The sequence below is a fragment of the Anticarsia gemmatalis genome, chromosome 3 (assembly GCF_050436995.1).
Source record: "Anticarsia gemmatalis isolate Benzon Research Colony breed Stoneville strain chromosome 3, ilAntGemm2 primary, whole genome shotgun sequence".
In the NCBI taxonomy this organism is placed as follows: Eukaryota; Metazoa; Arthropoda; class Insecta; order Lepidoptera; family Erebidae; genus Anticarsia; species Anticarsia gemmatalis.
The window spans coordinates 9,751,843-9,778,532 of record NC_134747.1 but is presented as its reverse complement, the minus strand read 5'-3'; the positions used below and the strand labels follow the sequence as shown (position 1 = coordinate 9,778,532).

General features: G+C 38.3%; 4 protein-coding genes across 6 annotated transcripts; 2 read left to right on the top strand and 2 right to left on the bottom strand.

The window, feature by feature from the left end:
- Nucleotides 1-232: 232 nt before the first annotated feature.
- Nucleotides 233-2,986, top strand: l(2)k14505 (ATP synthase mitochondrial F1 complex assembly factor 2 homolog l(2)k14505). The gene is made up of 6 exons (XM_076135520.1): nt 233-427; nt 597-790; nt 1,206-1,316; nt 1,502-1,682; nt 1,984-2,099; nt 2,797-2,986. The coding sequence occupies exons 1-6, from the start codon at nt 352-354 to the stop codon at nt 2,944-2,946; spliced, it is 828 nt and encodes a 275-aa protein (XP_075991635.1). The 5' UTR covers nt 233-351; the 3' UTR covers nt 2,947-2,986.
- A 746-nt stretch (nt 2,987-3,732) lies between these two features.
- LOC142987553 (uncharacterized) lies at nt 3,733-9,711 on the top strand. Of its 3 annotated transcripts, none has more exons than XM_076136390.1 (5): nt 3,735-4,025; nt 4,579-7,054; nt 7,156-7,391; nt 8,192-8,526; nt 8,959-9,711. In XM_076136390.1, the coding sequence occupies exons 2-5, from the start codon at nt 4,584-4,586 to the stop codon at nt 9,301-9,303; spliced, it is 3,387 nt and encodes a 1,128-aa protein (XP_075992505.1). In that variant the 5' UTR covers nt 3,735-4,025; nt 4,579-4,583; the 3' UTR covers nt 9,304-9,711. The 3 variants fall into 3 exon arrangements, with proteins under 3 accessions (XP_075992506.1, XP_075992505.1, XP_075992503.1); XM_076136388.1 differs by having other exon boundaries at nt 3,736-4,025; nt 8,192-8,703; nt 8,959-9,709; XM_076136391.1 differs by lacking the exon at nt 8,959-9,711 and having other exon boundaries at nt 3,733-4,025; nt 7,156-7,395; nt 8,192-8,334.
- Nucleotides 9,712-9,992: 281 nt separating this feature from the next.
- On the bottom strand, nt 9,993-11,850 carry SmB (small ribonucleoprotein particle protein SmB). The gene is made up of 2 exons (XM_076136392.1): nt 11,705-11,850; nt 9,993-11,538 (listed from the first exon to the last, which is right to left on the bottom strand). The coding sequence occupies exons 1-2, from the start codon at nt 11,705-11,707 to the stop codon at nt 10,975-10,977; spliced, it is 567 nt and encodes a 188-aa protein (XP_075992507.1). The 5' UTR covers nt 11,708-11,850; the 3' UTR covers nt 9,993-10,974.
- A 6,594-nt stretch (nt 11,851-18,444) lies between these two features.
- Nucleotides 18,445-20,939, bottom strand: LOC142987552 (uncharacterized). Its single transcript, XM_076136387.1, has 2 exons — nt 20,782-20,939; nt 18,445-19,836 (listed from the first exon to the last, which is right to left on the bottom strand). Exons 1-2 carry the CDS (start codon nt 20,786-20,788, stop codon nt 18,803-18,805), a joined length of 1,041 nt encoding a protein of 346 aa, XP_075992502.1. The 5' UTR covers nt 20,789-20,939; the 3' UTR covers nt 18,445-18,802.
- Between the last annotated feature and the right edge of the window lie 5,751 nt (nt 20,940-26,690).

Here is a 26,690-nt window from a genome sequence, read left to right as displayed (position 1 = left end):
AAGTCGATTATATTTATATGCATATTTGTATTTTTATTGCTATCTAATTTATTTTATTTAACTCATCAAATTATCAAACATTTGCCTTAATTACGATTGATAAGTGAAGCATATGTTTAATATCCCTATGACAATGCTACGAACTCACAAAAGGCTGATACTGGATGGTCTCAAAACAGACGAATCAACTCAAATCACAACACTAAACTTGTCTAATGTCAAGAGTGTCAATACTGTCACCCATTTAGTGATAATAATATAACCTCTCTAGGTAAAAACCTATCTTAGATTAAATTTTAAATAAAAATAAAACTTATAAGTGCATATAAATATTTATTTTCTCTAAATAAAATGTTATCAATATCGATAGCCTTTACTAGATTATTAAGGACTACCTGTCCTAGTTGTAACCGGTTTCAAAGTTATGGTAAGTGCACTTTTATGATATTACATAAACTTGTAAATTATAAGAGATTACTTAAAAAAGTAGGAATTTATTACTTGTAGACTTATTAAATATCTGGTTAACCATATTGCCGCAACCAAAACTTGGTTCTATATTGTGTGTTTTTTCATGTATATCTTCTTTATTGCAGCTACTCGCAAACGATTTTATCGCGGTACCAGTGTCATACAAAGTGATAACAAATGGGAGATAACATTGGATCATCGTCGCTTGAAGACTCCAAACGGTCGCACCTTGGCAGTGGACAGTGAGCCCCTGGCACGAGCCATTGCCGCCGAGTGGGATGCCCAAACTGAACATATTGCACAGCCTACAATGCATCTGGTTGGTAACTAATATAAAGTTGTATAGTAGCTTAATTGTTAAGTACTATAATGACCAAATTACCTATCATGTAGTACTTCTATGTACTAGGATGTGACATAGTGAGTTGGACTCAAGAAAAGTATTTAGAAAACCTTTTGTATATGTCAATAAAGAACGGATTTATAATTTTCTTCTTCTTTAAAATATACTAATTGTCCTGATTAACATGATAATATGATAAAAGCTAAACAAACTCAATATTGTATTTAACAAGTAATTTAATTTTGTCTGGATAGAACACATGTAGGTAAATTTAAGTAGTTGATGGGAAGATTTAATTTTTTTAAGGGAGACTAGAAAAGCTTCAGAGTTTATGTCATAAAGAGTTGAAATTTTAAATTGTGGTTCTAAAAACATAATTATTTGATCTCAGACTGCACTCTGCAACACAGCACTGGATAACCCCGGCAAGTTAACATCACATGACATTGCAACTTATCTACTGGACTACTTTTCGACAGACACACTTTTATTCTATTCTGAGGTGAGTTGAATTTCCCCTTGCTTTTGTTATAAGTATTACATAATGCTAATTTTCAATAAACTTTTAAGACAGCAGTTGTAAAGCCACTTCAAAGGCCTTCAGCTGGTTTAAACAACTGCTACTTGATTGACCACAACTATATGTGAAAAAAAAGATTGAATTAATACTCCAATCTTCTTCAACAGGATGAACGGGAGTTACAAGTATTGCAAGAAAAAAAATGGACACCTGTCTTAGACTGGTTTGAAAAGAGATTCAATGTCAAACAAGAGGTGGCTACAGGTTTGCTTCCACCACCAGTTACTAATGACACCCGAGCAGTTCTAGCAAGATACCTTCTATCCTATAACTTTACAGCACTCAGTGGTAAGCAGATCGATTTTTTTATTGTTTACTTAGTCAATTAGGTAACCCAGTAATGAATAACATCAAAAGCAGCTTTGATGATAAACAACTAGTAAAACAGACAACACTTACAAACTTAGAACAGTGTACTTTGGTATTATAGTTATACAAAATATCATTCTGAAATTCTGATTATCCCATGAAAGGGTAAAATAGAAAAAGATATTGCAGGTCACCAACAATCATCAATAATTTATTATGGTTGTCGTTTATCTGCTTAATAAAATGGGTAGTTTATTAATATCTGATGTTTTGTATACAGCAATGTCATTTGGAGTAGAAGCTCTTAAATCACCAATCCTCATGTTGGCCTGTGTAGAGCGACACATCGAGCCCAAAGATGCTGTTCTCTTAGCGAGACTAGAAGAAGAATATCAGGTTTGTGTTATTTTATAATCTTAATGTTACTGTAAAAACCTGAAATGCAGTAAATATGAAGATTTTAATGTAAGATTTATTAACCCTTGTTGGCAGAAGTCTGGAATTTTCCATGATTGTCTTTAATTTCTAAGTTATAGCACCATTCAGGTGGGTATAATATTTCTCAATCATAGACTGGTAATAATTAAAAATAGTTATTTAGATTCCACATCACTTCCTGTTAGTCCTGCAACTAACTGCCGCGCACAGGACTCCGGTTCTAACCCCGGGCAAAATAGTTGCTTCTAGTTTAGTCCTGAATTTTCATGTTTCTAACTCCAAAAATAAACGAAATCCCATTCAAACTTTCAACCCCGATTTTAACCCATTAGGCGATGACTTTTCTGAAATCACTTGAACCTGTATTTTTCATTTCTAATTAAAGACATTTAAACAAAGTTTCACACTTCTATCTTTAAGAATGAACGAAGTCGCATTTTTTCATTCATCCCTTATTTTAACCCTCTATCTAATGATTTTCTAAAACTATGCGGCTCGAAACATTTTCGTTCATTGTTTGAGCAAGTGATAATAATATTTGCGTTCGTATCGCTCTATTTAATATTTTATAATTTAATTTAATTTATCCAACGGCGCCAACTGTTTATTCTGGTAATATTATTATTATATCTATGATATTTTTGTTCTATTGCAGTTAATGCGCTGGGGGCGAGTGCCGTGGGCCCACGAGTTAAATCAAGCTGAACTAACGTCGCGTGTGGCCGCTTCTTTGTTAGTCATTCACAGTTCTGTCGAAAAACATTCAGCTAAAGCGAAAGCGACCGCCGAAGAACAAAGCCAATGAATTATAACCATAATTCAATAAATATAATAGATTTATTTAATTACAGTTTAATTTAATCTATCCTGCCTATGATTTGTTTTGATCTGCAACGTAATATCTAGGTGCCAGTTCTTTATACATAACGACTACATCTGAATTTCTTCGTCAGTGTTTTTTCCAAGTGACGTCAAACCATCTTGGAATTCCCGATGGATAGTACTTACATACGAGTTACTCACTAAGAATTGGTGCAATTTTATAAATTTTGATTTCGCTTTTTTGTAACATTCCTTGAAGTATAAGTAAGAGAGTTCTTACGGGGAGAAAAAAAAGAATCGCTGTTAGGAGGCGATAAGAAGTCCGTAGGACCAGCTAGTATAATAATTTATTATTTTATATATCTTTTTCACTTTCAATTTGATAATATTGAGCACAACAGATGTGTCTGAAAGAGAAGAATACACTTTTTGTTGGACCTTACGTTACCCACTTCAGTATTAGTCATTGTTATAATGATTGTTCACAATTTTAGTCTCAATCTAAAAGGATTGTCATAGGTCACTCGCCGCAGTTGAAATTAAAGTGACCCAATTTATTAAATAAAGTCTGATACGCTCTCGATAGGTAACCTAATCAATGAATACCTACCTACTTACTCTAAAATTACCTTAGATCATGGCCAAGAGGAATGTAATTGAAAAGAAGTGAGGATGGAACACTACAGTGTTTCAAGAATGAAATGAAAATAGCAAAAACGAAGTCGCGAAGTTCCGCTAAATTTAGCTGGGCGGGCGGAGTGCGACGCAGCCGCAGCTAATCGTCAGTGCCCGAGATCGACCTCGCTTTGTTCACAATCACGAACGCGCGCCCTGTGTTGTTTATACATCTACTACATAAATCACTGCAATTCCTTCCGATTAAATTAACTCCTATCAGTCTATTGATGTGGTAGCTAAACTCGCTAATGACTAATTTCTGTAAATTGTATTATTGAACTATGATTCAATGTGCTTTTGCATCGTAAAGTGCTAAATCGAGGTTAATATGTTCTAGTTTAAAGCAGACGCGAAAATTGTTAATCCAGTTCGGGTCACCACTCCGTAAGTAACCACTTCTTATATCTAATTCGTGTTGAATTGTTTATGTATATATTTAGTTAACCCGTCTAGCGATCTAAAAATGTGGACTTGATCACTTTGTTTGCATTTGGTTTTATGTAGAGTTCTCCTGTGTTAATACCTCCGTGTGATTGTGATTTCCTTGTTCTGAATAAAGAGTGTTTCTTGCGAAGGAGGTATTGTCAATACAATTTTGATCTGCTCTATATTTCAATGCTACCCTAGTAGGTAAGTGGAAATATAGGAACCTAAAAGGATTAAAATATACCAAAATAATTAGTAGGTATAGTATCAAGATTGTTGGAAAATAAATAGACATCAGCTGTTATAATTTTTAATTTTCTGTTGTTGTATGTGGACGGTAATAAAAAATAAAAATATATAGGTACTAGGTAGAACCACTTTAGTGATTCCCGATTTAAAAATTCATTATGTAAGTAGGTAGATTTGTACTGTAAGTAGTTAGTACCTAGTTGATTTTTGAATTGTAGTGATATTGCTTAAGTTTCTTAATGAGCTATGCGTATTATTTCAGGGGTGATGAACAACGACACAGAGGTGGAGGGTCGCCCTCGTCCGTTGTCCACGGGTTTATGGACGTTGTTCTCGTGGCTTCGTCGTGACGACCGCTCCGATTCCAGCGACAGTCTCTCTAGCGCTGGCTCTGATCGCACCGTTGCAAGCTTTGCCTTTTTGACGCCGGCGCACTACACCCCTGCAAAGGTTCCAATTGTCCTCCCACCACCGGGACCACCTACCGACTCCTACAAAAAGAGAGTTCACGACAGAAATCTTCGTCGCCAGTATGATAGAGATATAACTTTACACCGAAAATACGGATTATTTAAAAGTGGTGAAAGTTCCTGCGGTTATGATGCATTAAGCTTACCACCGGCGCGGCGAATAACCAGTGATTCCAACGGTAGATGGGACCGCGATAGAAGAGCGACAAGTGAGTGTTATCAAAGGCGACTAGCGCATGTTCCCGGTAAACGCCGAGCGCCACTGCCGCCAGTGTCCACCACACCTATTGCTCTTACCACATCTCTTACACGGCGTAGTACTCGAAAGAGGCGTGCACCGCAACCTCCTGTCAAACAAATTGAGAAAAATAAGGAAAATATAAAAAACGTGGAAGTCGATAGAATTGTCACACAAATGAACCCTCACTCGCTTGGAGAGAAACAAAAACAATGCAATAATGATGTGACAATGGGTTGCAAGCCAGAAAAGTACAGTAAAAAAGAAGGATGTAAAGAAACTAGAGCTAAACCTGAAAAAAGCTTTTTGAAGCAAATATTTGATAGCAAGAAAAGAAATTCAGGAATAGACATATCTTCAGTAAAGTTTCTTCCCAGCATTAGTGAGTTAGATAAACAAGCTGCAGAAATTATTGAATCTTGTAAATTAAATGCGTCGGAGCACAATAATAATGTTAAGAATTTAGTATTGGACAAAAAACTGCCCCAAAGTTCTAATCGACCAGAACCAGAATCGTGGATATGTGTGACTTGCTTGAGAAAATATAATTCTATGAATACTCACTGCTTATATTGCTTGCCAAATCAAAAGCATTCTGACAAAACTTCTGGAATTCAAGCGTCTAACAGCTACACACAAACAGAAAAAGGAGTGCCTAATGCAGTGGCGACAGATCAGAAGATAGCACAAGAAAAACAAAAGCTGAAAGAAATGTTAAAAGAAATGAAAGATTCTCTGCCAAAAAGACCAAAGCATGACGTTAATAATAAAACAAAAGCTGCCCTTAATTCTGGAGCAAGTTCTTATTCGACGGAAACGCCAACTCTTCGCGTCGGGTCTACAGTTTGTAACGAAGGGGGAGCGCCTTCAAGAGCACAACCTCTGGTTACAAACGTTCTTGTTAAATCTGAAGCGCCAGAAGCTAGACCTTTATCTCAAAAACATTTACCATTAACAATACAACATGCGCCAGTCGTACAGATTATGCCAGAAATAAATAAAAACGTTAACATTAATAACCATATTAAGAATGATGTAAATCTTAAAAGCAAGGCAGAGGTCACACAAGTTAAAATTGTAAAACCACCAGAAGCATCACCCGTGGATATATCTCAACAATACAAAGCTAAAAACGATTTAAACACGCCGTTAAAAATATCGTCCTTGTTAAATCCAGTCTATGTTCCAAAGAGCGTAATAACTAGTAAACCGCAGATGATAAGTGCCATAAAAACTGAGCCCAAAACAAAATTAGTTGAAGCTAATCCAATTCATGCTACAACTTCTAAAGATGCTTTAGCTGGTCCTTCGATGTCTCACATAAGCAGGTTGCCTATTAGCGTTATCAAAGCCGAAGCTAAGCCTCACACTGAAGTGGAGAAACGCTCTACAGAACCTCTTGCATCCGCACAAAGTCAACACTTGCCACCGATGCCGGCGGCTGAACCCGCTGGTAAAAAAGACAAGCAGCTTGAAGTAAATATTCAAGTTAAAAAGACGCCAACGCCACCTACGCAAAAGAAAGACAATGCTCAACAGATAACATTAAAAAACACCAATGACCAGCATTCACGGCGAAGAGACTTGATACATCAACTGGAACAGTCTATTGCCAAAGGAGATGAGGGTGCAGCGGCCGAAGCAGCAGTTAAATTGGCACAGTTGCGGTTGTCCTGTTCAGTGTTATCTTTTTCATCACAAATATTGTCTCAACCGTCAACATCAGCAGCTGGTACTAGAATTGTGCCAGTAAAGGAGGAAGTTTTACAAAAAGAGTCTACTAAAAAAATTGGCGAAAACACGAAGAAGGAATCAAATGCTGCGCTTCCAAACACGGCCATAGAAAAAGCAGTCCCTAAGGTCACGTCAAATAAGAGTGTAGAAAAAACGAGTTCTACTTCAACTGCAGCACCAAAGGCTGACCCACCAAAAGATAAACCACTGCAACAGAAACATAATGAAGTGGCTCAAAAACCCGTTCCGGAATCTAAAAAAGATAATATAACTCAAATCAATGATAATTTGATAACGTAAGTTCATTTTAATTTTTTTATTATGACCTGAATACTTAATTTAATGTAGGGAATTATACAGTGCTTAATGTTATTGAAATAATATATTATCATTTCAGAATTGCCGTATTGGTAGAAGATAGAGAAGCCACGAGAGGCCCCGTTCATTTGCGTGTAAGACGACAGGCCTTAATGAGAGACCTACGTCGTGAAGCTGAGACATCATTAGGTTTGGCTATCAACCTGCAGAGGTGGATTATTGGACGAGTTTTATGTGTTAATGACGACACTCCGATAATTTCGCTGGCTGGGCCGGATTTCAGTGCACCTTTTTATCTCTGGGTAGTAGAGTCAGGTAGGTAGGTATTTTTACTTTTAAATATAATTATTTAAATGTCTTAAAATACCTAGTAATCAATTCATTCAAACACTTGAGATTACTTAAAGACGACTCAGTGTAAGTATAATTTATTACTCTGATTAAGAAGTCCACAGTTTCTTCTATGTGTAAAAGAAAATATGTTTGTAAGTATTTTGATTGTTTTCCCAATACCATAGAATAGATGACAGGGTATGACCGTAACTTCGACGTTCTCGTACTAACTCGAATTTGGAGTCAGGCAAATTACTTTATCGTTGCATGCACTGATGCAGCATATAAATTTGTATGTCTGACTGAATATTGAAACGTGCCAGACGCTGATCAGCGACCATACTCGTGGTAGTTGAAATCTAGGCAAGGAGCGAGAACATTTGTTAGTAGAACTTACTTCGGCATGACACGGGTCCGCTATTATGGCAGCGGGGTCGCCGCCCCCTCATGATATTGAGCCATAAATCCGTACCTGCCTGGTAATATTAACGTAAAAACGACAAAGTTCTCTTTTTCTCGTCATAACGACAGAATTTTATTTGATTGAGATAAATTAGGCTGGGTTATAGTTATAGATACATCACGAGGTAGAATAGGACATTGCATTATGCTAACAGTACCTAGATTAATTTAACCCCTTTTGATCATGCTGCTGGACTAAATTCACAGTTCGAATACGTAATATTTTTTTAACTATTAGGTACCTATATGCTGTGTTGCGCCCATATACATTTAAGCCGATATAAATGTGAATAAAGATCATACCTTATTATTATTTTCAGAAACGAAAACTGAACCTCCGCCCAATACAAAAGTTGTAGAGAAGTTAATAAATGATAAAAGCAACCCAGAAACCAAGGCGAATGTAAATAATAATGTTTATACGGAGCTCATGCAACTGGAGCAACAAGCACTCGTTCCTAATGCAGAAACTTTTGAGTGTGGAGTTTGTATGGAGGAATACCCGCCTGGTCAGGGGGTAGTATTACGGGAATGTGTGCATATTTTCTGTAGGGGTTGTCTATCGGACGTAGTCCGGCACTGTGAAGAGCCAGATGTCCCATGTCCAGCCATGGGTTGCCGGGGAATGTTACAAGAACGCGAAATCCGTGCATTGGTGAGTCCACAAGATTACGAGCGTTGGTTGGCACGAGGTCTTGCTGCAGCAGAAAGTGGCACTCGGAATGCATTTCATTGCCGTACGCGTGATTGTAAAGGATGGGCTCTTTGCGAGCCAGGGGTTCAAAGATTTCCGTGCCCTGTATGTAAGCATATCAACTGCGTACCATGTCAGGTAGGTTACAAAATATTCTCTTCCAAAGCGTAGGCCAGTTCTTTTGTAAGATAATAGGAAAACTCTTTTCTTAGATGTATCGCTTTGAGGTTTCTTTGTCAACGCTGAATTGTTTGTGTAGAATTTCATAAGAGGTACCTGCCTTGTCTTCGGATTAAAGAAGTGCAGATTTTTTTAAATAGAGCATTTTAATAAGTTGATTCAATACAACTCTGGCTAGTTCGACATTCATCTCTGTGTATTTTCTGATTTAAGGCTATACATGGCGGTGAAACCTGTGAGCAGCATCGTGCTAAAATTAAGCAAGCAGCACAAGTTGCAGGGAAATCCGCAAATCCCAGTGAAACTGACGATGGAACTCGAACCTTACTCAATTCATTAATCGCTAAAGGTGAAGCTCTTGAATGTCCAGAATGCAGTGCTATTATAACTAAAAAGTGGGGTTGCGATTGGGTCAAGTGCTCTGCTTGTAAAACAGAGATATGTTGGGTAACGCGCGGCAGACGTTGGGGTCCCGGAGGTAAAGGTGACACCAGTGGCGGCTGTCGGTGTGGGGTGGATGGCAAGAGGTGCCATCCATCTTGTGGATATTGTCATTAGGGCTTGAATGTACATTATGTAGTTCCTTTTACAAAACTGATCGAGTGTCTACAGAACAAAACCTCTCGTCATTATTATTAGACGTTTGGTTAGCAGAATGACTTGTTGTGCTTTGTCTAGCACGTTCGCTGCCCCTGACGCGTATGTGCGTTTTGTAGAACGCACATACGCGTCGCGGGCAGGGAACGTGCTAGAATGTATTCAATTATAATTACCAAGTAAATAAAATAATTTATGTAGGTTTGTAGGTATCATGGTCACTTATAGTGTTTGCACATAATTTATGGATTATATTTCTGTTTAAAAATTACAATGTCAGTTTTTCATTCTGTTATAAATATTGTTTTCTGTAAATGTACTATGTATTTAAAATAATAAAATTCGTGACATTATACATTATATGTGACTGTTATTTGTTAAGGTTTCATTACCAAGGTAACTATCATTAACTGCTTTTGTGGTATGGTGTCAATAGTGTATTCGACTGTTACCGGGTTCGATTCCCGTTTTCGGTCCAATTTAATTTATTCATATATATATTTTCAGTATCAGCCAAAAGTTTAGTAATGTGCCCAGATTAAAGCAATAGGCTTGTCCCCTTTAGGTGTTTGAAAATTTATGTCTGAATTAGATGTACTTGCATATTAAATTATAACTAAATCACTTGTACTAAAAAGAAACTACAGATATAACTTACAGCTATTATAATTAAATCCTTAGTTTACAGTATTACATCTTATGCATATCTAAGAATTCTCTTCACACACAAAAATACTCATGCCAACACTTTACAATTGTGTCATATTTATTTAAACATCACAAGGTCTTAAAGCCATCTCTCTCAATAGAGCTGTGATCAACCGCATAATCTTCAGTTGTCATATTAACAGTACAGTAAGCTCTATAAAATCAACTGAATATAGAAAACCGTTGCATAGAAAGTAACAAATATCAAATAGACAAGGAAGGATGATGTCCTTACAAGTCTTCATGAACCACAAATCTTGTCTGTCTTTTGTTTATACTTCTCTACACTCCCTTGTTTCTATATTTCAACATGTTAAATGGTGCATAACATAGGTCTTTAGTTCAATAACCCAGTCTATTTGGTATGTAATTAATTCCTTTCTTTTCTCCAACCTAACCGTCTACTGCATGTGAGCCCATATAAGGTATTGTGAAAAATAGGATTTAATTGTTTCATTATAATTTGTTTACAAATAATATGACATCAAAAAGTGCAATACCATATGGGCCCATACAGTAGAGGGTTAAAAAGGGATAAATAAATATAATAAGAGGGTCTATTAGAACCAAAACTATGTTAGTAAAAAAATATTTTGTTTATTATTATATTTACATTTTCAGCCTAGCTATGAACATGATGCTATTCATTAGCCAGAATAACTAACTAAAGTTATTCAAAATATGGAAAACCAATATTGTTGAGTAAACTAATTGCAAAACAAGTTGAATTAATGAAATGATTTTGGCACTTTTACATACCTTATGATGATATCAATAAAACATTTAAAATCTTTGCTTACTGTCAACCCATTTCTACACACAATAATATTATTTAAAACACAATAGTAAGGTTGGGCACTTGTTCCACAAATCATACAACTTAATGTACAGATACATCACAAACAACTTCACTAACGTAATATTCTAATAACGTCGCATTCCTGGCGGCCCTCGACCTCCTGGCCCACCACGACCCATGCCTGGAGGAGCTCCCATCATTCCAGGAGGTGGGCCACCCATCATTGGTCCTCCACGCATTTGTGGGGGCGCCGATAACTGCCCCCGAGAGCCTGGGGCCATATGTTGCTGCGATGGTCCTCCGACGCCTCTAGCAGGGCCTTGTAGTCCTGGAGGAGCTCCAGATGGACCAGCACCACGACCAGCAGCACGACCACCGCCAGGACCACCAATTGCACCAGGCAACGGTACCCGAGGTAAACCTTCTTCAGGTGGAGGTGGCCCCTCTATCGTTAACGAAACGATATTTTCTCCACGAAGTAAAACAAATCCTAGGGTTCGTTTTTCTTCTCTGTCAGCTGTTTTACTATTCTTAGACTTGATTTTCCTGAATTCTTCGCAATCTCCTAATATTAGGTTCATGTGTTTGTCAAATGCCTTGAATGTTCCAATAAACGTACGCGAGTCCTGTAGTACAACTCGGACTCGGTAGTTAATATGCTGCTGCATTTTATTATTCTTTCCGATCGTCTGAAAACAATCATGTTGTAAAATTAACTGGATGAAAATAATGTAACCTGACAAATTCACCGGTTTACCCGGTAACTTAAAATCAGCAACTAAAAACTTATTCACAGAAATACATAATGTTGTAGAAATTACAGTTTTAACGCATACTGAAAGTGTTTACACATACCATTTTGATAGGTTGATTAAATAGCTTAGTTTGGATGAAAATCTATTCTTTTTTACACCGCCAAATCCGACATATCAAAAAATTCTTTACTATTACACCATAAACATTATTTTACCACAGACAAGAAATGACAAGTATAAACAATAATAGCGTCTCCCAAAATATTAGTGTTTCCACATCAAAAAAAGTCAAATATTTTTCCCACTCAAAGTGCCGAGTCTGGAACCTATTTACATAGTCATAAAGTGCAATTTTATCTAGAATGCATTATTTATTGGGTAATGATTTTGTAGTAATAATAAAATGGATGCTTTTCCAAATCATTCTTCCAAAAGTCCCAACTGTTCATTCAATCTTCTAGGTGTAGAGACTGGAGAGGCTTCCAATAACGCACTCAAAATACAATCTCGATATGTGTGATTCCAGTAATTTCGTGATCCTTTATACGAGGCATACAAATCAATTAATATCAACATAACTGTACCTTAATCTCAGAAAACGGAAACCAAACTTATCGAATTAGTGTAACAACTGCAACTGTTGTGTACCTAACTTATTTCTGTGAATCTATACTAATATAATAAAGCTGAAGAGTTTGTTTGTTTGTTTGATTGTTTGTTTGTTTGTTTGAACGCGCTAATCTCAGGAACTACTGATTCGATTTGAAAAATTCTTTCAGTGTTAGATAGCCCATTTATCGAGGAAGGCTATAGGCTATATAACATCACGCTACGGTCATTAGGAGCGGAGCAGCAACGAAAATTGTTACAAAAACGGGGAAAATTTTGACCCATTCTCTTAGGTGACGCAAGCGAAGTTGCGCGGGTCAGCTAGTATAAAATATTTTTATTGTAAAATGTACATGCATTTTGGACAAGTCTATATTTTTAACAATCCTATCGCAAGGGTACTCTCATCTATATCTATACTAATATTATAAAGCTGAAGAGTTTGTTTGTTTGTTTGTTTGTTTGTTTGAACGCGCTAATCTCAGGAACTACGGGTCCGATTTGAAAAATTCTTTCAGTGTTAGATAGCCCATTTATCGAGGAAGGCTTTAGGCTATATAACATCACGCTACGGTCATTAGGAGCGGAGTAGCAACGAAAAATATTACAAAAACGGGGAAATTTTTTACCCATTCTCTTAGGTGACGCAAGCGAAGTTGCGCAGGTCAGCTAGTATTAAATAATATGTCGTGTACAAGTTCTTTTCCAGCCCCACAAATCTCATGGATGTTGTATCCATAATCCTGGGACACGCGAGATTGTAATTAAAACGATGCTGGATCCCGCAAATCCGAGATTACAACATATTGTGATTGGAAGCTCTACTTCGCTGCCTTTGAAGCCTGCCGGGCTGCCCAACGAATCGGGACCTCGTATTTTTTATACTGGCAACAGGTCCCAATGGCCTAACTTGTCAAGTTGTCTCTGGTTGTTCGTAGTTGTTTACAATTTATTAAACTGACAAAATCATTACCTATATATACAAACATGTAATTTCAATATTTTTTTCACATTCATGAATAAATCGATTAAAGGCAATGTACAAAAATTACTAGTTATTGACCAGTCTGAGAAAACACACAAAAAGGAAAGGAGAAACTATTATCTTTGTTAGGGTTCCCTACCCAAAGGGTAAAACAGAACCCTATTACAGGCCGTATCTTATGATTTCATAAACCATGGTTGTTAGACAGCTAAAATTTTCAAAGATGATGACGTATTTCTGCTGCAACAAATACAAGGTTAGGTTAGGTTAGGTTTCCTGGGCTTTTTCCGCACTTAGCCTCTTAAATGGGCCTTTGTGCGTGTATCTACCCTCTCTCATTGTTGCGTTGATTCGCCCTCACTCCAGCCATCCTAGTTCTTCCCAGAACTTCAGTAGCTTTTTCAAGTTGCTGCAGGCTTCCTGGAGTGTTGTTGTCAATATTTTTGTTCGCGCTCGTTGGTCCGCCACGCTGTTGCATTCCACTAGTACATGTTGTGGTGTTTCCTCTGCCTCCATGCATCCTCTGCACAGAGGGCTGTCCGTCACGCCTATTGTACATAGATGTTTGTTTAGGGGACAATGGCCGGTTAGGATTCCTATTACCTTGCGTATTTTGTCCCTTTTTAGACTGATAAGGTTGCGGGCAAGATTCTTAGGTGCCACCGGAACTGCAGCCTTAGTTTGCCTGCAACCTTTGCTGTTGTTCCATTCTTTTAGGTGTTTCGCTTCGGTGTTTCTGTTCAGCCAAGATTTAATTTGTGCTTGGGGGATAGGCAGTAGTGGTTCCGGTCCAAGTACTGTTCCATTTGATCCCCTTTTAGCTAGTTCATCAGCTGCATCGTTTCCCATTGAATTGCTGTGCCCTTTGATCCATTGCAGGGTAACTGTGTTCGTACGTGCAATAGCCTGGAGCGCATTATGGCATTCCAGAACAAGGGCAGATGTTATAACGTTATTTTGTAAGGCTTGTAGCATGGATGCACTGTCCGAGACAATTTTTATTTTAAAGTCTCTGACATCTCTGGCTGCGACTGCTTGTGCTGCCTTAGTGATTCCTATACATTCTGCTTGGAAGATTGTATTTAGTTTGTCTAGGGTGGCTGATATTTTGATATTTAGATCGTTCGAGAAGACGCCGGCTCCTGTACCAAATGCGGTTTTGGATCCGTCAGTGTATATCCTAACTTCGTTGATGCCAGAGTCATCTTTAGATTCCTCTTTGAGTTGGATATTGTATCTTCTGTCAAAAACGTGGTGACATGGCGTTTTATCTGTAGGTGCATCGAGAAGTGGTATTTCCTTCAAGATACATTGCAGAATTTTGGTGTGTGTTGTTTCTGGGTTCTGCTGCCATAGCCCGTTTGCTTTTAGTCTTAAGGCAGCCGCTTGTGCCTCCTCCTGTATAACCAAATCTAAGGGCCTGAGGTTTAGGAGGTACTCAAGTGCATTTGATGGAGTGGTTTTCATGCATCCAGTGGTGGCTACACATGCTAGGCGTTGTGTGCTCTGGAGTTTTGTTTTTACCGTTGTCAGTTGTGTTCTGGGCCACCATACAACTGCTCCGTAGGTGATAGAAGGTCTGATAACTGATGTGTATAGCCAGAGTGTTATGTTTGGGTTGAGACCCCATTTGTTACCAACCATTCTTCTACACTGGCCGAACGCTATGCAGGCCTTCCTAGTTTTTGCTTCAATATGACTCGCCCAATTCAACTTGTTGTCAAGAACCATGCCCAGATATTTCACTTGAGTTGACAGGGTGAGTTTGGTGTTAAATAGTTTTGGTAGTTCGAGGTCCGGTAACTTCCTTTTGTTGGTGAAAAGGATAAGTTCTGTTTTTTTGGGGTTTACTGATAGTTGGTGTTCTTCACACCAGTTTTCTATAATCTGAAAAGCTGAGCGCATTATTTTGCATAGTACGTTTTCAGCTGTCCCATTTATCAGTATTGCTAGGTCATCTGCATATCCAATAGTAGTGTACCCTTTTTTGTTTAGACTAGTTAGGAGGCTATCAACTACTATGTTCCATAGAAGCGGTGAAAGGACGCCTCCCTGGGGGCATCCTCTGACCACTTTTGCTCTTATTGTGGTGTTTGCCACTATCTGTACCGCCCTTTTGCTGACTAGTTCAGTGATCCATCCAGTTAGGACTGGTTCTACTTTAAGTCTTTGTAGGGCATGTTTAATGCTGTTGTGCATGGTTTTGTCAAAGGCTCCTTCTATGTCTATGAAGGAGGCTAGTGTTGAGGCTTTGTTTGTAAAGGCCGATTCTATTTTGTGCACAACCTTGTGCAGTGCCGACTCTGTTGATTTGCCTTTTCTATACGCATGTTGTTGGGGATGTAGTGGGTTGTTCTTTAGTACTCCATCCCTTAGGTATATGTCTACAAGTCTTTCCAGTGTTTTTAAAAGGAATGATGTAAGACTGATTGGCCTGAAAGCTTTGGCATGAGTGTAGTCCTCCTTACCTGGTTTGGGGAGGAAAACTACCTTTGCTTCTCTCCACAATTTGGGTATGTATTTGAAAGCTATACAGGCTCTGTAGATTGGTAATAGGTGTTTTGTCGTCTCGTCTTTTTGCCATTGTAGTAGCGCCGGGAAAATCATGTCTAGCCCCGCTGATTTGAATGGCTGGAAGCTTTTTATGGCCCATGCCATCCTATCCGCGGTTACTATTTTGTTGGCGATTTCCCAGTCTAGGGTTGTTGGTGTGTTGTGGTGCTCGTCTGACCAGTCAAGGCCTGATGTCATCAGACAGCCTGGAAAATGTGTTTCCAGCAGTATTTCACACGTTTCTTTGTCGTTATTTGTGTAGGTGCCGTCTGCTTTCTTAAGAGTGCCCAGAAGATTCGGGTTCCCTTTGGAAAGTATTTTCTTTATTCTTGCGGCTTGGTTTGTCGAGTCTATGTTGCTACAGAAGTTGTGCCAAGATTCCGTTCTTCGAAATCTGATGCGCTTCTTATAGTGTTTTTGTGCAATTTTGTATTTGTCCCAGGCCTCAGTAGTTCTGGTGTTTTTTGCATGGTTAAAAAGTGTCCTGAGACCCTTACGTAGGCGTTCAAGTTCCGGCCCCCACCATGAACTTTTCCCGGGGTCTTTGGATATTGAAGTGGGGCATGCGGAATGATAGCTATTCAGCATGCTTTTGGTTAAAAGTGCTACGTTTAAATCTATATTATTAGTACTGAGAGTGACGTCAGTTACTGGTCCGTCACTTAGTGCTTTAGTAAGTAAGTTTGTGTACCTTGATATATCTGTTTTTCGGGGGTTGCGATATAGGTCAGGGTCTTTTTGCTTGTGTTGAATTTGAAAGCACACGCGGCGGTGGTCTGCCAGTGATGGCTCGTTTGATACGTGCCAGCCCGCAATCAGATTTGCAGCCGCGTGTGTTGCCAAGGTGATGTCTATAATGGTTTGATACCTTGAGCTTACAAAAGTGGGTTCAGTGCCCCTATTTATAATGTTTAGGTTTGTTTGAAATAGGTATTCGGCTAATGACTCACCTCTTTTGTTGGTATCCTTACTTCCCCACAGAGGATGGTGTGCATTACAGTCTGCAGCGATGATCAGCAACAAATACAAATAAACAATACTATAAATATTTACGCTCCAATACAACAGACGGGTTTTTTTGCTAATTTTATAAATAATGGCACGGAACCCTTCGTTCGCGAGTCCAACTTTTATTTAGCCGGTTTTATTTAGGTACTTGCTGAATATCTAATACTATACTAATTTATGTTCAAAAATAAATACTTTATCACCATAAAACACATTTGGATAGCGAGAGTTAGCAGGTTACTAGCACAGCATCTTTTTTTTTATAAATAAAGAATCCTTTATACAACCAATATTCATAAAATTTGCCACGTTTTGGTGGATTCATCTTTCCTTGGCCAGACCAAAAGGGCGAAAGCGGCCTCGGTGCAGTAAGCGGTGCCTAGCGGAGAAGGTATCAGCATAATGCGTATACAATAATTAATGGAACCGCGACTGGAGCAATGACGATGTTTCTACCAGCTATCACGGACGTAGAGCGAAGATTTTGAGCACTGTTTGGTCGAGAGTATTGAACTGCATTGGCCCATTGACGGCCCACTCCGCTCTGCCGAAACACTCTTTCAAATAGGTACTAACAACTTGTAGATAAATAAATTTTACCCTTACTATCCCACTGCTGGGCAAGAGTGTCCTTCCGTAATGAAGGAGGGGTTAGGTCTTGAGTCCACCACGCTGGCGGGCTGGGGCTTTGCATATCTTCAAGCGCTAAAGAACTCTCAGACAAGCAAGGTCGCATCAGGATGTTTTCTTTACCGTTGGAACAAGTAATCATTATTTCTGATACACACGTAACTTCGAAAAGTCATTGTGTGTTGCCTCGGGTTCGAACCTGCAACCGCTTGCGTAGGAGGTAGGTACCAACTTATTCTATCAGCCTATAATATTTAACTCGGCTATCATTGGCTTGCACTTGAAGATATACCTACCTAATTATATTTATAACATGTACATAATATTATTATATTATACTTATATTGAATTGCTAACCACGAATTGAAAACAATTTAACCAATGGAGCAAACTCAATGCTGCCAGTTTTTTTTGGACCAATCAATTCTTAAGTTGGTCGATAATTTGGAAAACATGGCTAGGTTTTAAATCCTCGTTCTCGAACATGTCTTAAAAAGCCTCGACTACTTACGTTTTTGACTAAACAAAACGAAAATATATCAAGTTCCGAAGAATGGAAGGGAAGGATTTTAGACTGCAGAGTATTGGACATCCCACGAAAATCGGGACGTCTGGCTACTTGGGGGTGAACCTCATGTGAAGCTCATATTGTCTTCTCTCACAAGTGGTCCGCGGAAGTCAAAATATCTTTTAGATTTTTAAATTTTCAGGATGATAACTAGTAACTACAGTTTATTTTTATTAAACTTACATAGTGGTCCAAAAAAAGCTCAATTAATTTTATTGCAAGTCAGATTCGAAGCGATGAAGTTCAAGTTAAGCTGATTGATTTGTGCGTGTTTCGACCAGGCTTGCAGGTCAGCTTCGTTTAGGTAACCGCCTGTCTAACACTCAACAATAACTACAAATGAGATAGGCCTAAGTCCAGACTTAGTGGTCCAACTTTTAGTTAAGTATATGAAGAATTTTGAAACTTCGAAAATATAGACTTGAATTAAGTCTGTAATTAGTTTTATCCATAACTAGAGCGCGAAAGGTAAATTAAAGTCATAAAATTTATTACATTGTTGTACTTTATTCTTACTAGATTTAAAACTTACAATAAATGATAAATATATAAAAACTTATTTGGCTAGTAATAACGGCACAAATGCACTTAATAGGTAGTTATTAGTCTTTTTCTCAACTCTTATATTACAATTCCACATTCCCATTCAGATTACAAGTATTCTTAATTCAGCTTTCATATAACTGCCTGTGAATCTAGTCTACGCATGCTCAAATCACCTTACATTAGCACTACAATCTCAAACATAATCATAATATATACTGCCGTTAAAATTAAGGAAAGCCTAGTATATTACGATAAATACCACAAATGTTACAGTGAATTAAGTAATCAATACAGACACACTATGATTCAGATACCGCAGCAGGTGCAAACTGGATGACCGAAGTGTGTCGGACTACTGGTATTTCAGTATCCGGCTGTGGAATAAGTTTCCGCTTCCGTGGCGGCAGCGACGACGGTACGAGGGTGTATTGCATCGTGGGTGCGGGTGGCGGTGAACATGATGGTGGAGGAGAAGATGCTGGAGCGGAAGTAGACGGCACCGGCGGGCACTGCGGCGAGGGCGGGGAGCTGGGTGGCGTTGGGGGTAGTTGTTGTAACGCGGCTTCCACTAAATCGCACATGACATTGCCATTAACTACAAGAGATCCCGTAGACGGCAACTGCTGGGTCCGTGGAGTGTCCGCACCGTGTTCTTTATAAATATGGGCTTCCATTTGTTTTTTAGTGTTGAAAGTGCCATCACAAACGGTACAACGATAACAACGTTCACCATAATGTTGGAAACGATGCAACTTCAACACGTGATTATAGCCGAAATCGCGGAGACATATATCGCAGGTGTAAGGTCGTTCGCCGGTGTGTGTACGCGAGTGCACCTTGAGCTGCTTCGAGCAGGTGAATCCTTTCCCGCACCCAGGAGCTGGACAGCGGTATGGTTTCTCCCCAGTATGAGTTCGGAGGTGGATCACAAGTTGTCCAGATTGAATAAAAGTTTTGTGACAGTGGGGACAGGCATGTGGACGTTCCCCTGTGTGGATTCTAGCATGGCGATGCAGTTTGCCGGAGTGTTCGAAAGCAGCATCACATACACCGCATCGATATGGTCTTTCCTTGGTATGTATGCGGCGATGAACTTGCAGGTTCTCCTTGACACTGAACATCTTGTGGCAGTATTCACATTCAAAGGGCCGTTCGCCGGTGTGGGTCCGATAATGGCGCACTAGTCTTGCAGGCACGGCGAAAGTTTTGTTACAAACGTCGCAACGATGTGCATCTGCGGTGGCACGGTGAGAGCGTGCGTGAGCTGTTAGTGCGCTGCGAGTGGAGAGCGTTAGCCCGCATTCGCCACATTGATGTACTCGTTCCTCCTCACCTGTCGAACGATAATGTTTCACTTGAATACTCTCTAAAGATTCCATTATAATAAACGTCGACCGTATTTATTGGTGCTCCGTTTAAAGCGCGACGACCGTTCACAGTACAGTGTCTGTTGTGTATGGCATGCAGCGATCAGGAATATCAGGATGCACCAACATAATACGGCCACGCAGGGGCGCGCGCGGTAAGGGGGAGCGGAGCAAAGCCGAGTGAATGTCCTCTGACAGCACGTGGAGGCCTGCACCGCGGTTTCGACGCGATAGCGCCGCGGTGCAGGCCTCCACGTGTTTGGGCCGCCGACCCCGCAGCCCGCACTCAAAGTAAGTATCCCCCTCTTACCGCTTGTTCCACCCCGCCCTATTTACAAGCGTATGTATTTCGTTTAATTTTCTTATTATTAAATTCAATAAATATTTATATGCCTAGTAAACTTCAACAAACATTCGAATAGGTATTAGAAAATATCGTTAAAAATAATGAAATTAAAGTAAAACCGGGTAACAAAAATCTACATAATATAAAAATATAGTTAGGTAGTTAAGTACAGTGCCCCTGGAACATTGCATCCATGGTCAAACATTAAATCGCATGTTTGTGAAGGCGAGTATAAGGTTTGGGACCGTTGAATTAGCACAACAGAGTTAGGTATAAATGATACAGTGATGTTCAACCGTAATAATAAACAAGCAGGTACGGACAGAATGAGATGTAACCGTACCGTTCAGAACTTAACACCTATTATTTATAGACCTAAGTTAAGAATTTAATCGGGACGACTTGATTGGGATAAGTGAGCATGCAATTTCAGTACCTATAGTATATATAGCAGTCAAAATTAGATTCCATATACCTACATAATATACAAGAAGTACATAATTAATGTTGGGAAATGAGAGCTTTTTAGAGGTAACTTATGTTAAGTATACAGTAAAATCCTTACCTATCATGTTATGAAATGATGTTGATTTTTCAATCACGGTTCAATATAGTTAATGTTGACGTAGGTTGTGCACAATGGTCCAACAGTGAGCAACAATGATGACACACTCACTCGACCGACGTTGGCGGTCGAATGCGGTGCCGCGCACCGACTCACTCACAGCGGAATTGGATGCGTTGCGAAACACAAGCGATAGCGACTTGTGTAAATGACGCTGCTCAATACGACCGTTTCATCAATGTTATGTTGGTGCTGAAGCTCCTTCGACTCTTTCCAATGTATTCGTTCTTCTTCGCCCATAGGGACATAAGTCACATAAGCAAGCACACGGTGCTAATAAAACGAAACATCTTCACGAATGCTAAAACTATGTGGTAAACGTCATACGGATAAATTGTTCGATATTAAATCTTTCGTAAAGTATGTTTTCGTGTATATATTGTACAGCTCGTGTTAATAATTAATATAAGTACCAGTTTTTTGGTAAAAAAAAAAATCATTTACTTCTATTTAAGTAAGCTTATTTTACTTCTATATAATGTTGAATAATCATATTTTTAGTGTAAGTATAAACTTGCAACTCTTATGGATAAAAACGCTGTAAAGTCGTATCATATACCTACCACACGATAGACGGCGCGCGCGTTTGTTGAAGGTTGGTTGGAATGTCCGACCCGTGCGGGGAAGCGCGGTAAGCGGGTGAAGGGGGTGCTAGCGTACACGTGGAGGCCCACCGCGGTTTCGAAATGCGCGTGTGAACTCTCGGCAACAGTGCGCGTGCGTAACACCCCGACCCCCTCGAACCCCGTCCCTCGCTGCGCACTCTCCCTCTCCGATTCCACTTATCAGTCTGTCTGTCTAGGACAACAACATAACGCGAACTATGTTATGTGGGTCTTGTATGTAACCCGTGCAATCATCTCCCAAATTACTCACGTTATTATTTACCTACCTACTTTTTAATACCTATATGTATCTGTTTAACATCAATTTAATAATCAATGTTCTTATGACAAAATATTTATCAATTGCCACATTTCTCATCTAGTGAGATATAGTAAAGATATCTTTTAATAGGTAACCTATACTATAATACCTACAGTACTTACATAATTATGTGTACCTCGATAGAAAACAATTAATTATCTAGACGAGCTGCCTACAGTAGGTACCTACCTACTACTTTAGCAGTTATAGGACAGTGTCTTCTCTATGTTGGCTGTACTGTAACTTTATTCGAAAAATAGCATGACGATGACAGACCTATCTCTTTACCACCAGGACTAAGAAAATCATAGGATTCACTGGATTTTTTAGAAATAACTATAGAGCGGGTTACTGTAGAGCAACCTGCTTAACATTATATTTATTTACAATATAGGTTACCTCCGGCAATCTGTAAAATTCGGTACTATACAGTACCTATCTATCTATGTGAAGAATATTGACAATCAATACCCGAAAGAGAACATGGAAGGGAGACTTGCGGTCTTAAGAAGCTTCAGGAGGGCAGTAAACCGGCTATACCTACCTACAAAATATATATCCTATTATCTTGAACGAACTATAAACATCCGATGATTGTTAATAATTATTGATATTTAAAATGATTGATATTACGAAATATGCTCCCTGCCACGTTTGTCCGCCTGTTCGAAATGTACATAAAAAAACCACTGGATGAATTTTTATGTCGTTTCTCCAATAGACATTATGATTCACGAGCATTTTCATGAGAAATGCTAAGTTAGGTGTAATTATTAATCTATTAAGATTTAATTTAAAGCACTATGACATGAGTATCTTTAACCTCTGTGAACTACTTTAACCTAAGTCTGCCTTAAACGTGTTCTCCCTTTCAGAATTTCAGTGAAGTTGAGAACACATTTTGTTTGTTTTTTCGGGGGGTGGCAGGAGGGCACGTGCAAAAATCATCCGAGTTGCGCCACTTTTTATTATTCGGGTGAAGCCAAGCAAAAGGGTTTCAAGTTGCGCAAAACGTTTTTGTTTTCACGAAATTTGAAACAGGCATGGCGCAAGGGCACTTCCTTGACGCGCTAAATAAAAATATTTACATTAAGAATGTTTATTTCGTGATCTATTCCGTGGAAACCAAGCGTGACAAAGTGCGCGTGTTCGTGAAAATCCATACTAAGCACCTATAAATAATTTAGGCATTTACACATATTACAGATATTTATTTTTGTTATTAATCTGTAATTGGTATAACCTTAAAATGCCTTATCTGACTTTGATAAATTTTCCCATTGTTATTTATGATAGATTTTATACCAGAGCAGTAATCTTGGAAGGACAGGTAGGTACCTACCTACTTTAAAAAAAATATGTATGGATGTAAGCCATAATAGATTATAATACTAGAATATTGTTCATTAGGTAAACCATTAAAGTAAAAATCTATTTTTATCAAACTGGTTTTAAGGATTTGGTTTTGTACTATTATTTTTTGCAAGCATTTAATCGTTAATGATTGCATGAAGATTGTTATACTTATAAAGATATTAGATTAGGTATATTATTTCACGGTCCGTTTTTGGAACAAATTAAGTATACAACTATTATATGTAGGTGAATTTGTATTTGTAGTATTTATCTTGTTACAATTTCGAGGTTGTTGTATGACTTACAAATTTATTACAAGTGAGCCCCGAAACTATTGTTGAACCCGGAATCCGACCTCAGCGCTATATTATTATGAATGCAAGAATATAACTCATGCTGGCTAAAACGCTGATTTGAGGCACAATGTTATACCTAGTAATTTATCAGATTATTTACAATTTAATCTTGATACAAAGTAGTAGGTATAGGTACTTTTGTTCAAGTCCGTGCTAAAAATAGTGCAGATTGTTATCAATTTTCTAAACATTTTATTAATAAGTTTTATTAGATACGGTCACGGTCAGTATAAGCCAGAACTACGTATTTCTGTGGTCAGTAACATACCTACCATTAAAAGTACATAAACAAATAGGTACCTATTGTATGATACGGTACGTAGTAGGTACTATCATCTATCGGCGATGGAGACAAATAAATTAAATGCTAGGTATGGTTAATTTGATGCAGACCAATCCTGATGACAAATTAGCTTATGTTTATTGAAATTAAAAAGATACTAGTATTGAGTACGTACGAAATACCTAATTGATGTAGGTACGTATTTAAGTAGTTAATAAAATAAGAAACGAAACCCTTATGGGATCTATTGGCTATTATCTGTCAAGAAGGAATAACGAATTAAATTGTTATTTGTGTCATGAAGATCGATACAAAAATACCAATATTATTTATTTCTTATCTGCAAAAAGTTATAGTTTAATAAAAAAAAAATAGGTAGTAAGTGTAGGAAATGACGTATTTTTTACTAGGCACCTAGCGAATACCTAATTCGTACAGTATTCTATAGAGGGCTAAGGTTTGTATGAAAACCTACGTATAAGCAGGTAGATTTGTAGGTAGGTAGGATTAAATTCGCACTGTGTCAGAGGAAAGGTACAAAGGCTCCTAGTTCACAAAGTAACGAGTGAGGAGGGCTCGAGCAAGAGGCGAGTAAGGCGAGGTGCGGTGCGGAGCGGCGGGCGGGACGAGGAACCGACACGCGCTGCACGGTCACCGAACGTTTGGAACCGCGGTGCTGAGGCCGCGCGGCTCGTGCGCCCGATTCAACCTTCCTCAACGCGACCGCAACTGACCCGCGCCGCGGCCCGCTCCCCTCACCTCGCCTCCGCCGCCGCGTCGCCCGCCCCGCCTCGCCTGCGCTTATTCTTTCGTTTCATATTATGTACATGTCCGCTTCACTTATAAACATAATACAGGTGATAGGTATGTAGATATACTTGTATTATCTTGAAAACTTCCTTCGTACATTTCGTCATGTTGTGCCTTTAGAAATATCTGAAAACTATCTCGGTAGTCCTAGTTCTGAAATTAATCATACCAGCCTCCCAACTAACAACAAAACACAATGAAATACGTAATTAGCCAGCCAGTAGCCATACGTAAGCCAGTTTTAGAGTTGAATTGAATAAGTACCTACCTATGTAGGTACTTCAAAACGTTGACTTGTACAAGAGAGAATAAAATTAAAGCACCATCACTCGAAAAAAGGCCTAATTAAAAAAAAATGGATTACCAAAAAAAATTGCTATAATTCAATAAAAAACCAGAAAGAATCCTCGAATATGGGCCATAGCTATAATAAAGCAGGACATAAGTAGGTAATTAGAATTACATTAATTTAAGTTGGACATAATTAGGTAATTACTTTCGCTAGTCGCCGGCGAAAACTGGGCATATTATGTCCGAGAGCGGAATAGTCCCGCCAAAAAAATATGGTGAAGTTCTAGTGACCCTATAATCAATACTGATGGTTGAGGTGGGAAATCAAACTAGAAACAAACAGATAAGTAGGTTTTAGCATTTGCCTGCGACTCCTTCCGAGTGGACTATACATATAGCGTATGCTATATGCAGTATATGCTATATGGCTTACACAAACAAACGCTAGTCTTTTCTGTAGCCCGTGTGTTATTCACATACACATAAATGTATAGTCAGACGTCAGAACATCTTAGTAATTTTTATTTTCTTAAAAGTCACTATTCTGTATTAAATAATTATCCTGGGCTGAACCCTGGATATCCATAGGTTTCCAATCCTTCCTTTCCAATTCAATCTCGGTTATGCGGGATTAAAAATATTAAATCCTGCGGGATCCCAGTATGTGCGGATCCCCGATATATATTTTTTAAATAAATTACCTAATATAATTGAATTACTCACACAAGATCATTTGATATCAAACCAAGCAGAGCTTGTACTATGGTAACCAATTAACTGATAAACATACTTCTTATAGACTCCTTAAATACATATCTATTTATGTAGATAAATTAACAACTAATATTAGAAGAGTACTCGAGCTCATCACATGAATATTTGTCCCAGATGGGATTCGAATTCGAACCCACCGCTGTAACCATAAGTTACATTTTATAAAGTTTTATTACTGACATGAGATTAATCGAAATACACTTTTTACTATCTTACGGAAACAAAACATACAAAAAAAACTGCAAAATACCTACCTTTTATGTTATAATATTGCTATACGATAGAGATAATAATAGGTTAGAGAAGTCATTCTAAGCAACTCTAAGTAGGTAGCTAACTACATAATTTGGCTAATTTGTCAGCCTTAAACTAAAAACTTTGCGAAGAAAATATAAATTATATAAGAAAAATACATTGTCTCTTACGAAATTGGCAGCAGAATATTTATATATCAATATTTTTTAAACGTGTATCGTCGACCCATCGCCCCACCAATAATTTGAGCAAGTTTAACATCAGCCCGCAATTTCGATCTTTTTAGAAGTTAGGTTGTATGGACCTAGTTTCCATTGCCTACTTGAGCACAAGGAGGACAAAAATTTAAAAAGAAAGAGCAATGGACTTGTCAGTAAGTTGTCATAAATAGGGTTGGAAGTATCTCCCTCGTGTATCGATACCGAGTACAAATGGGGTATCGAAGGACGGGTATCGATTCCTAAAAAGCAGAATTTATAAACTATCAATAAATTATTTATACTCAGTATTGAGTACCTACGGGAATTCTTTGATAAGACTTAAAACGTAATAGTTACGATGAGATGTAAGCAAATGAAACAATGTTTGATGACATGTTTTTTTGTATTTGATATCATTATGTTCTCAGAGGACTTCAGTATTTTAAAACGCAGCTTTCATTGTGTGAACATGTTTATGTACACATAACTGAAAATACACTACAACAATACAACTTTCAAAAATGTAAACTAAACCATAGCTGTTTTAGTGTCGTAATACGAAATAAACCTACACTCGTGGTCAAGTAGGAGGTACCA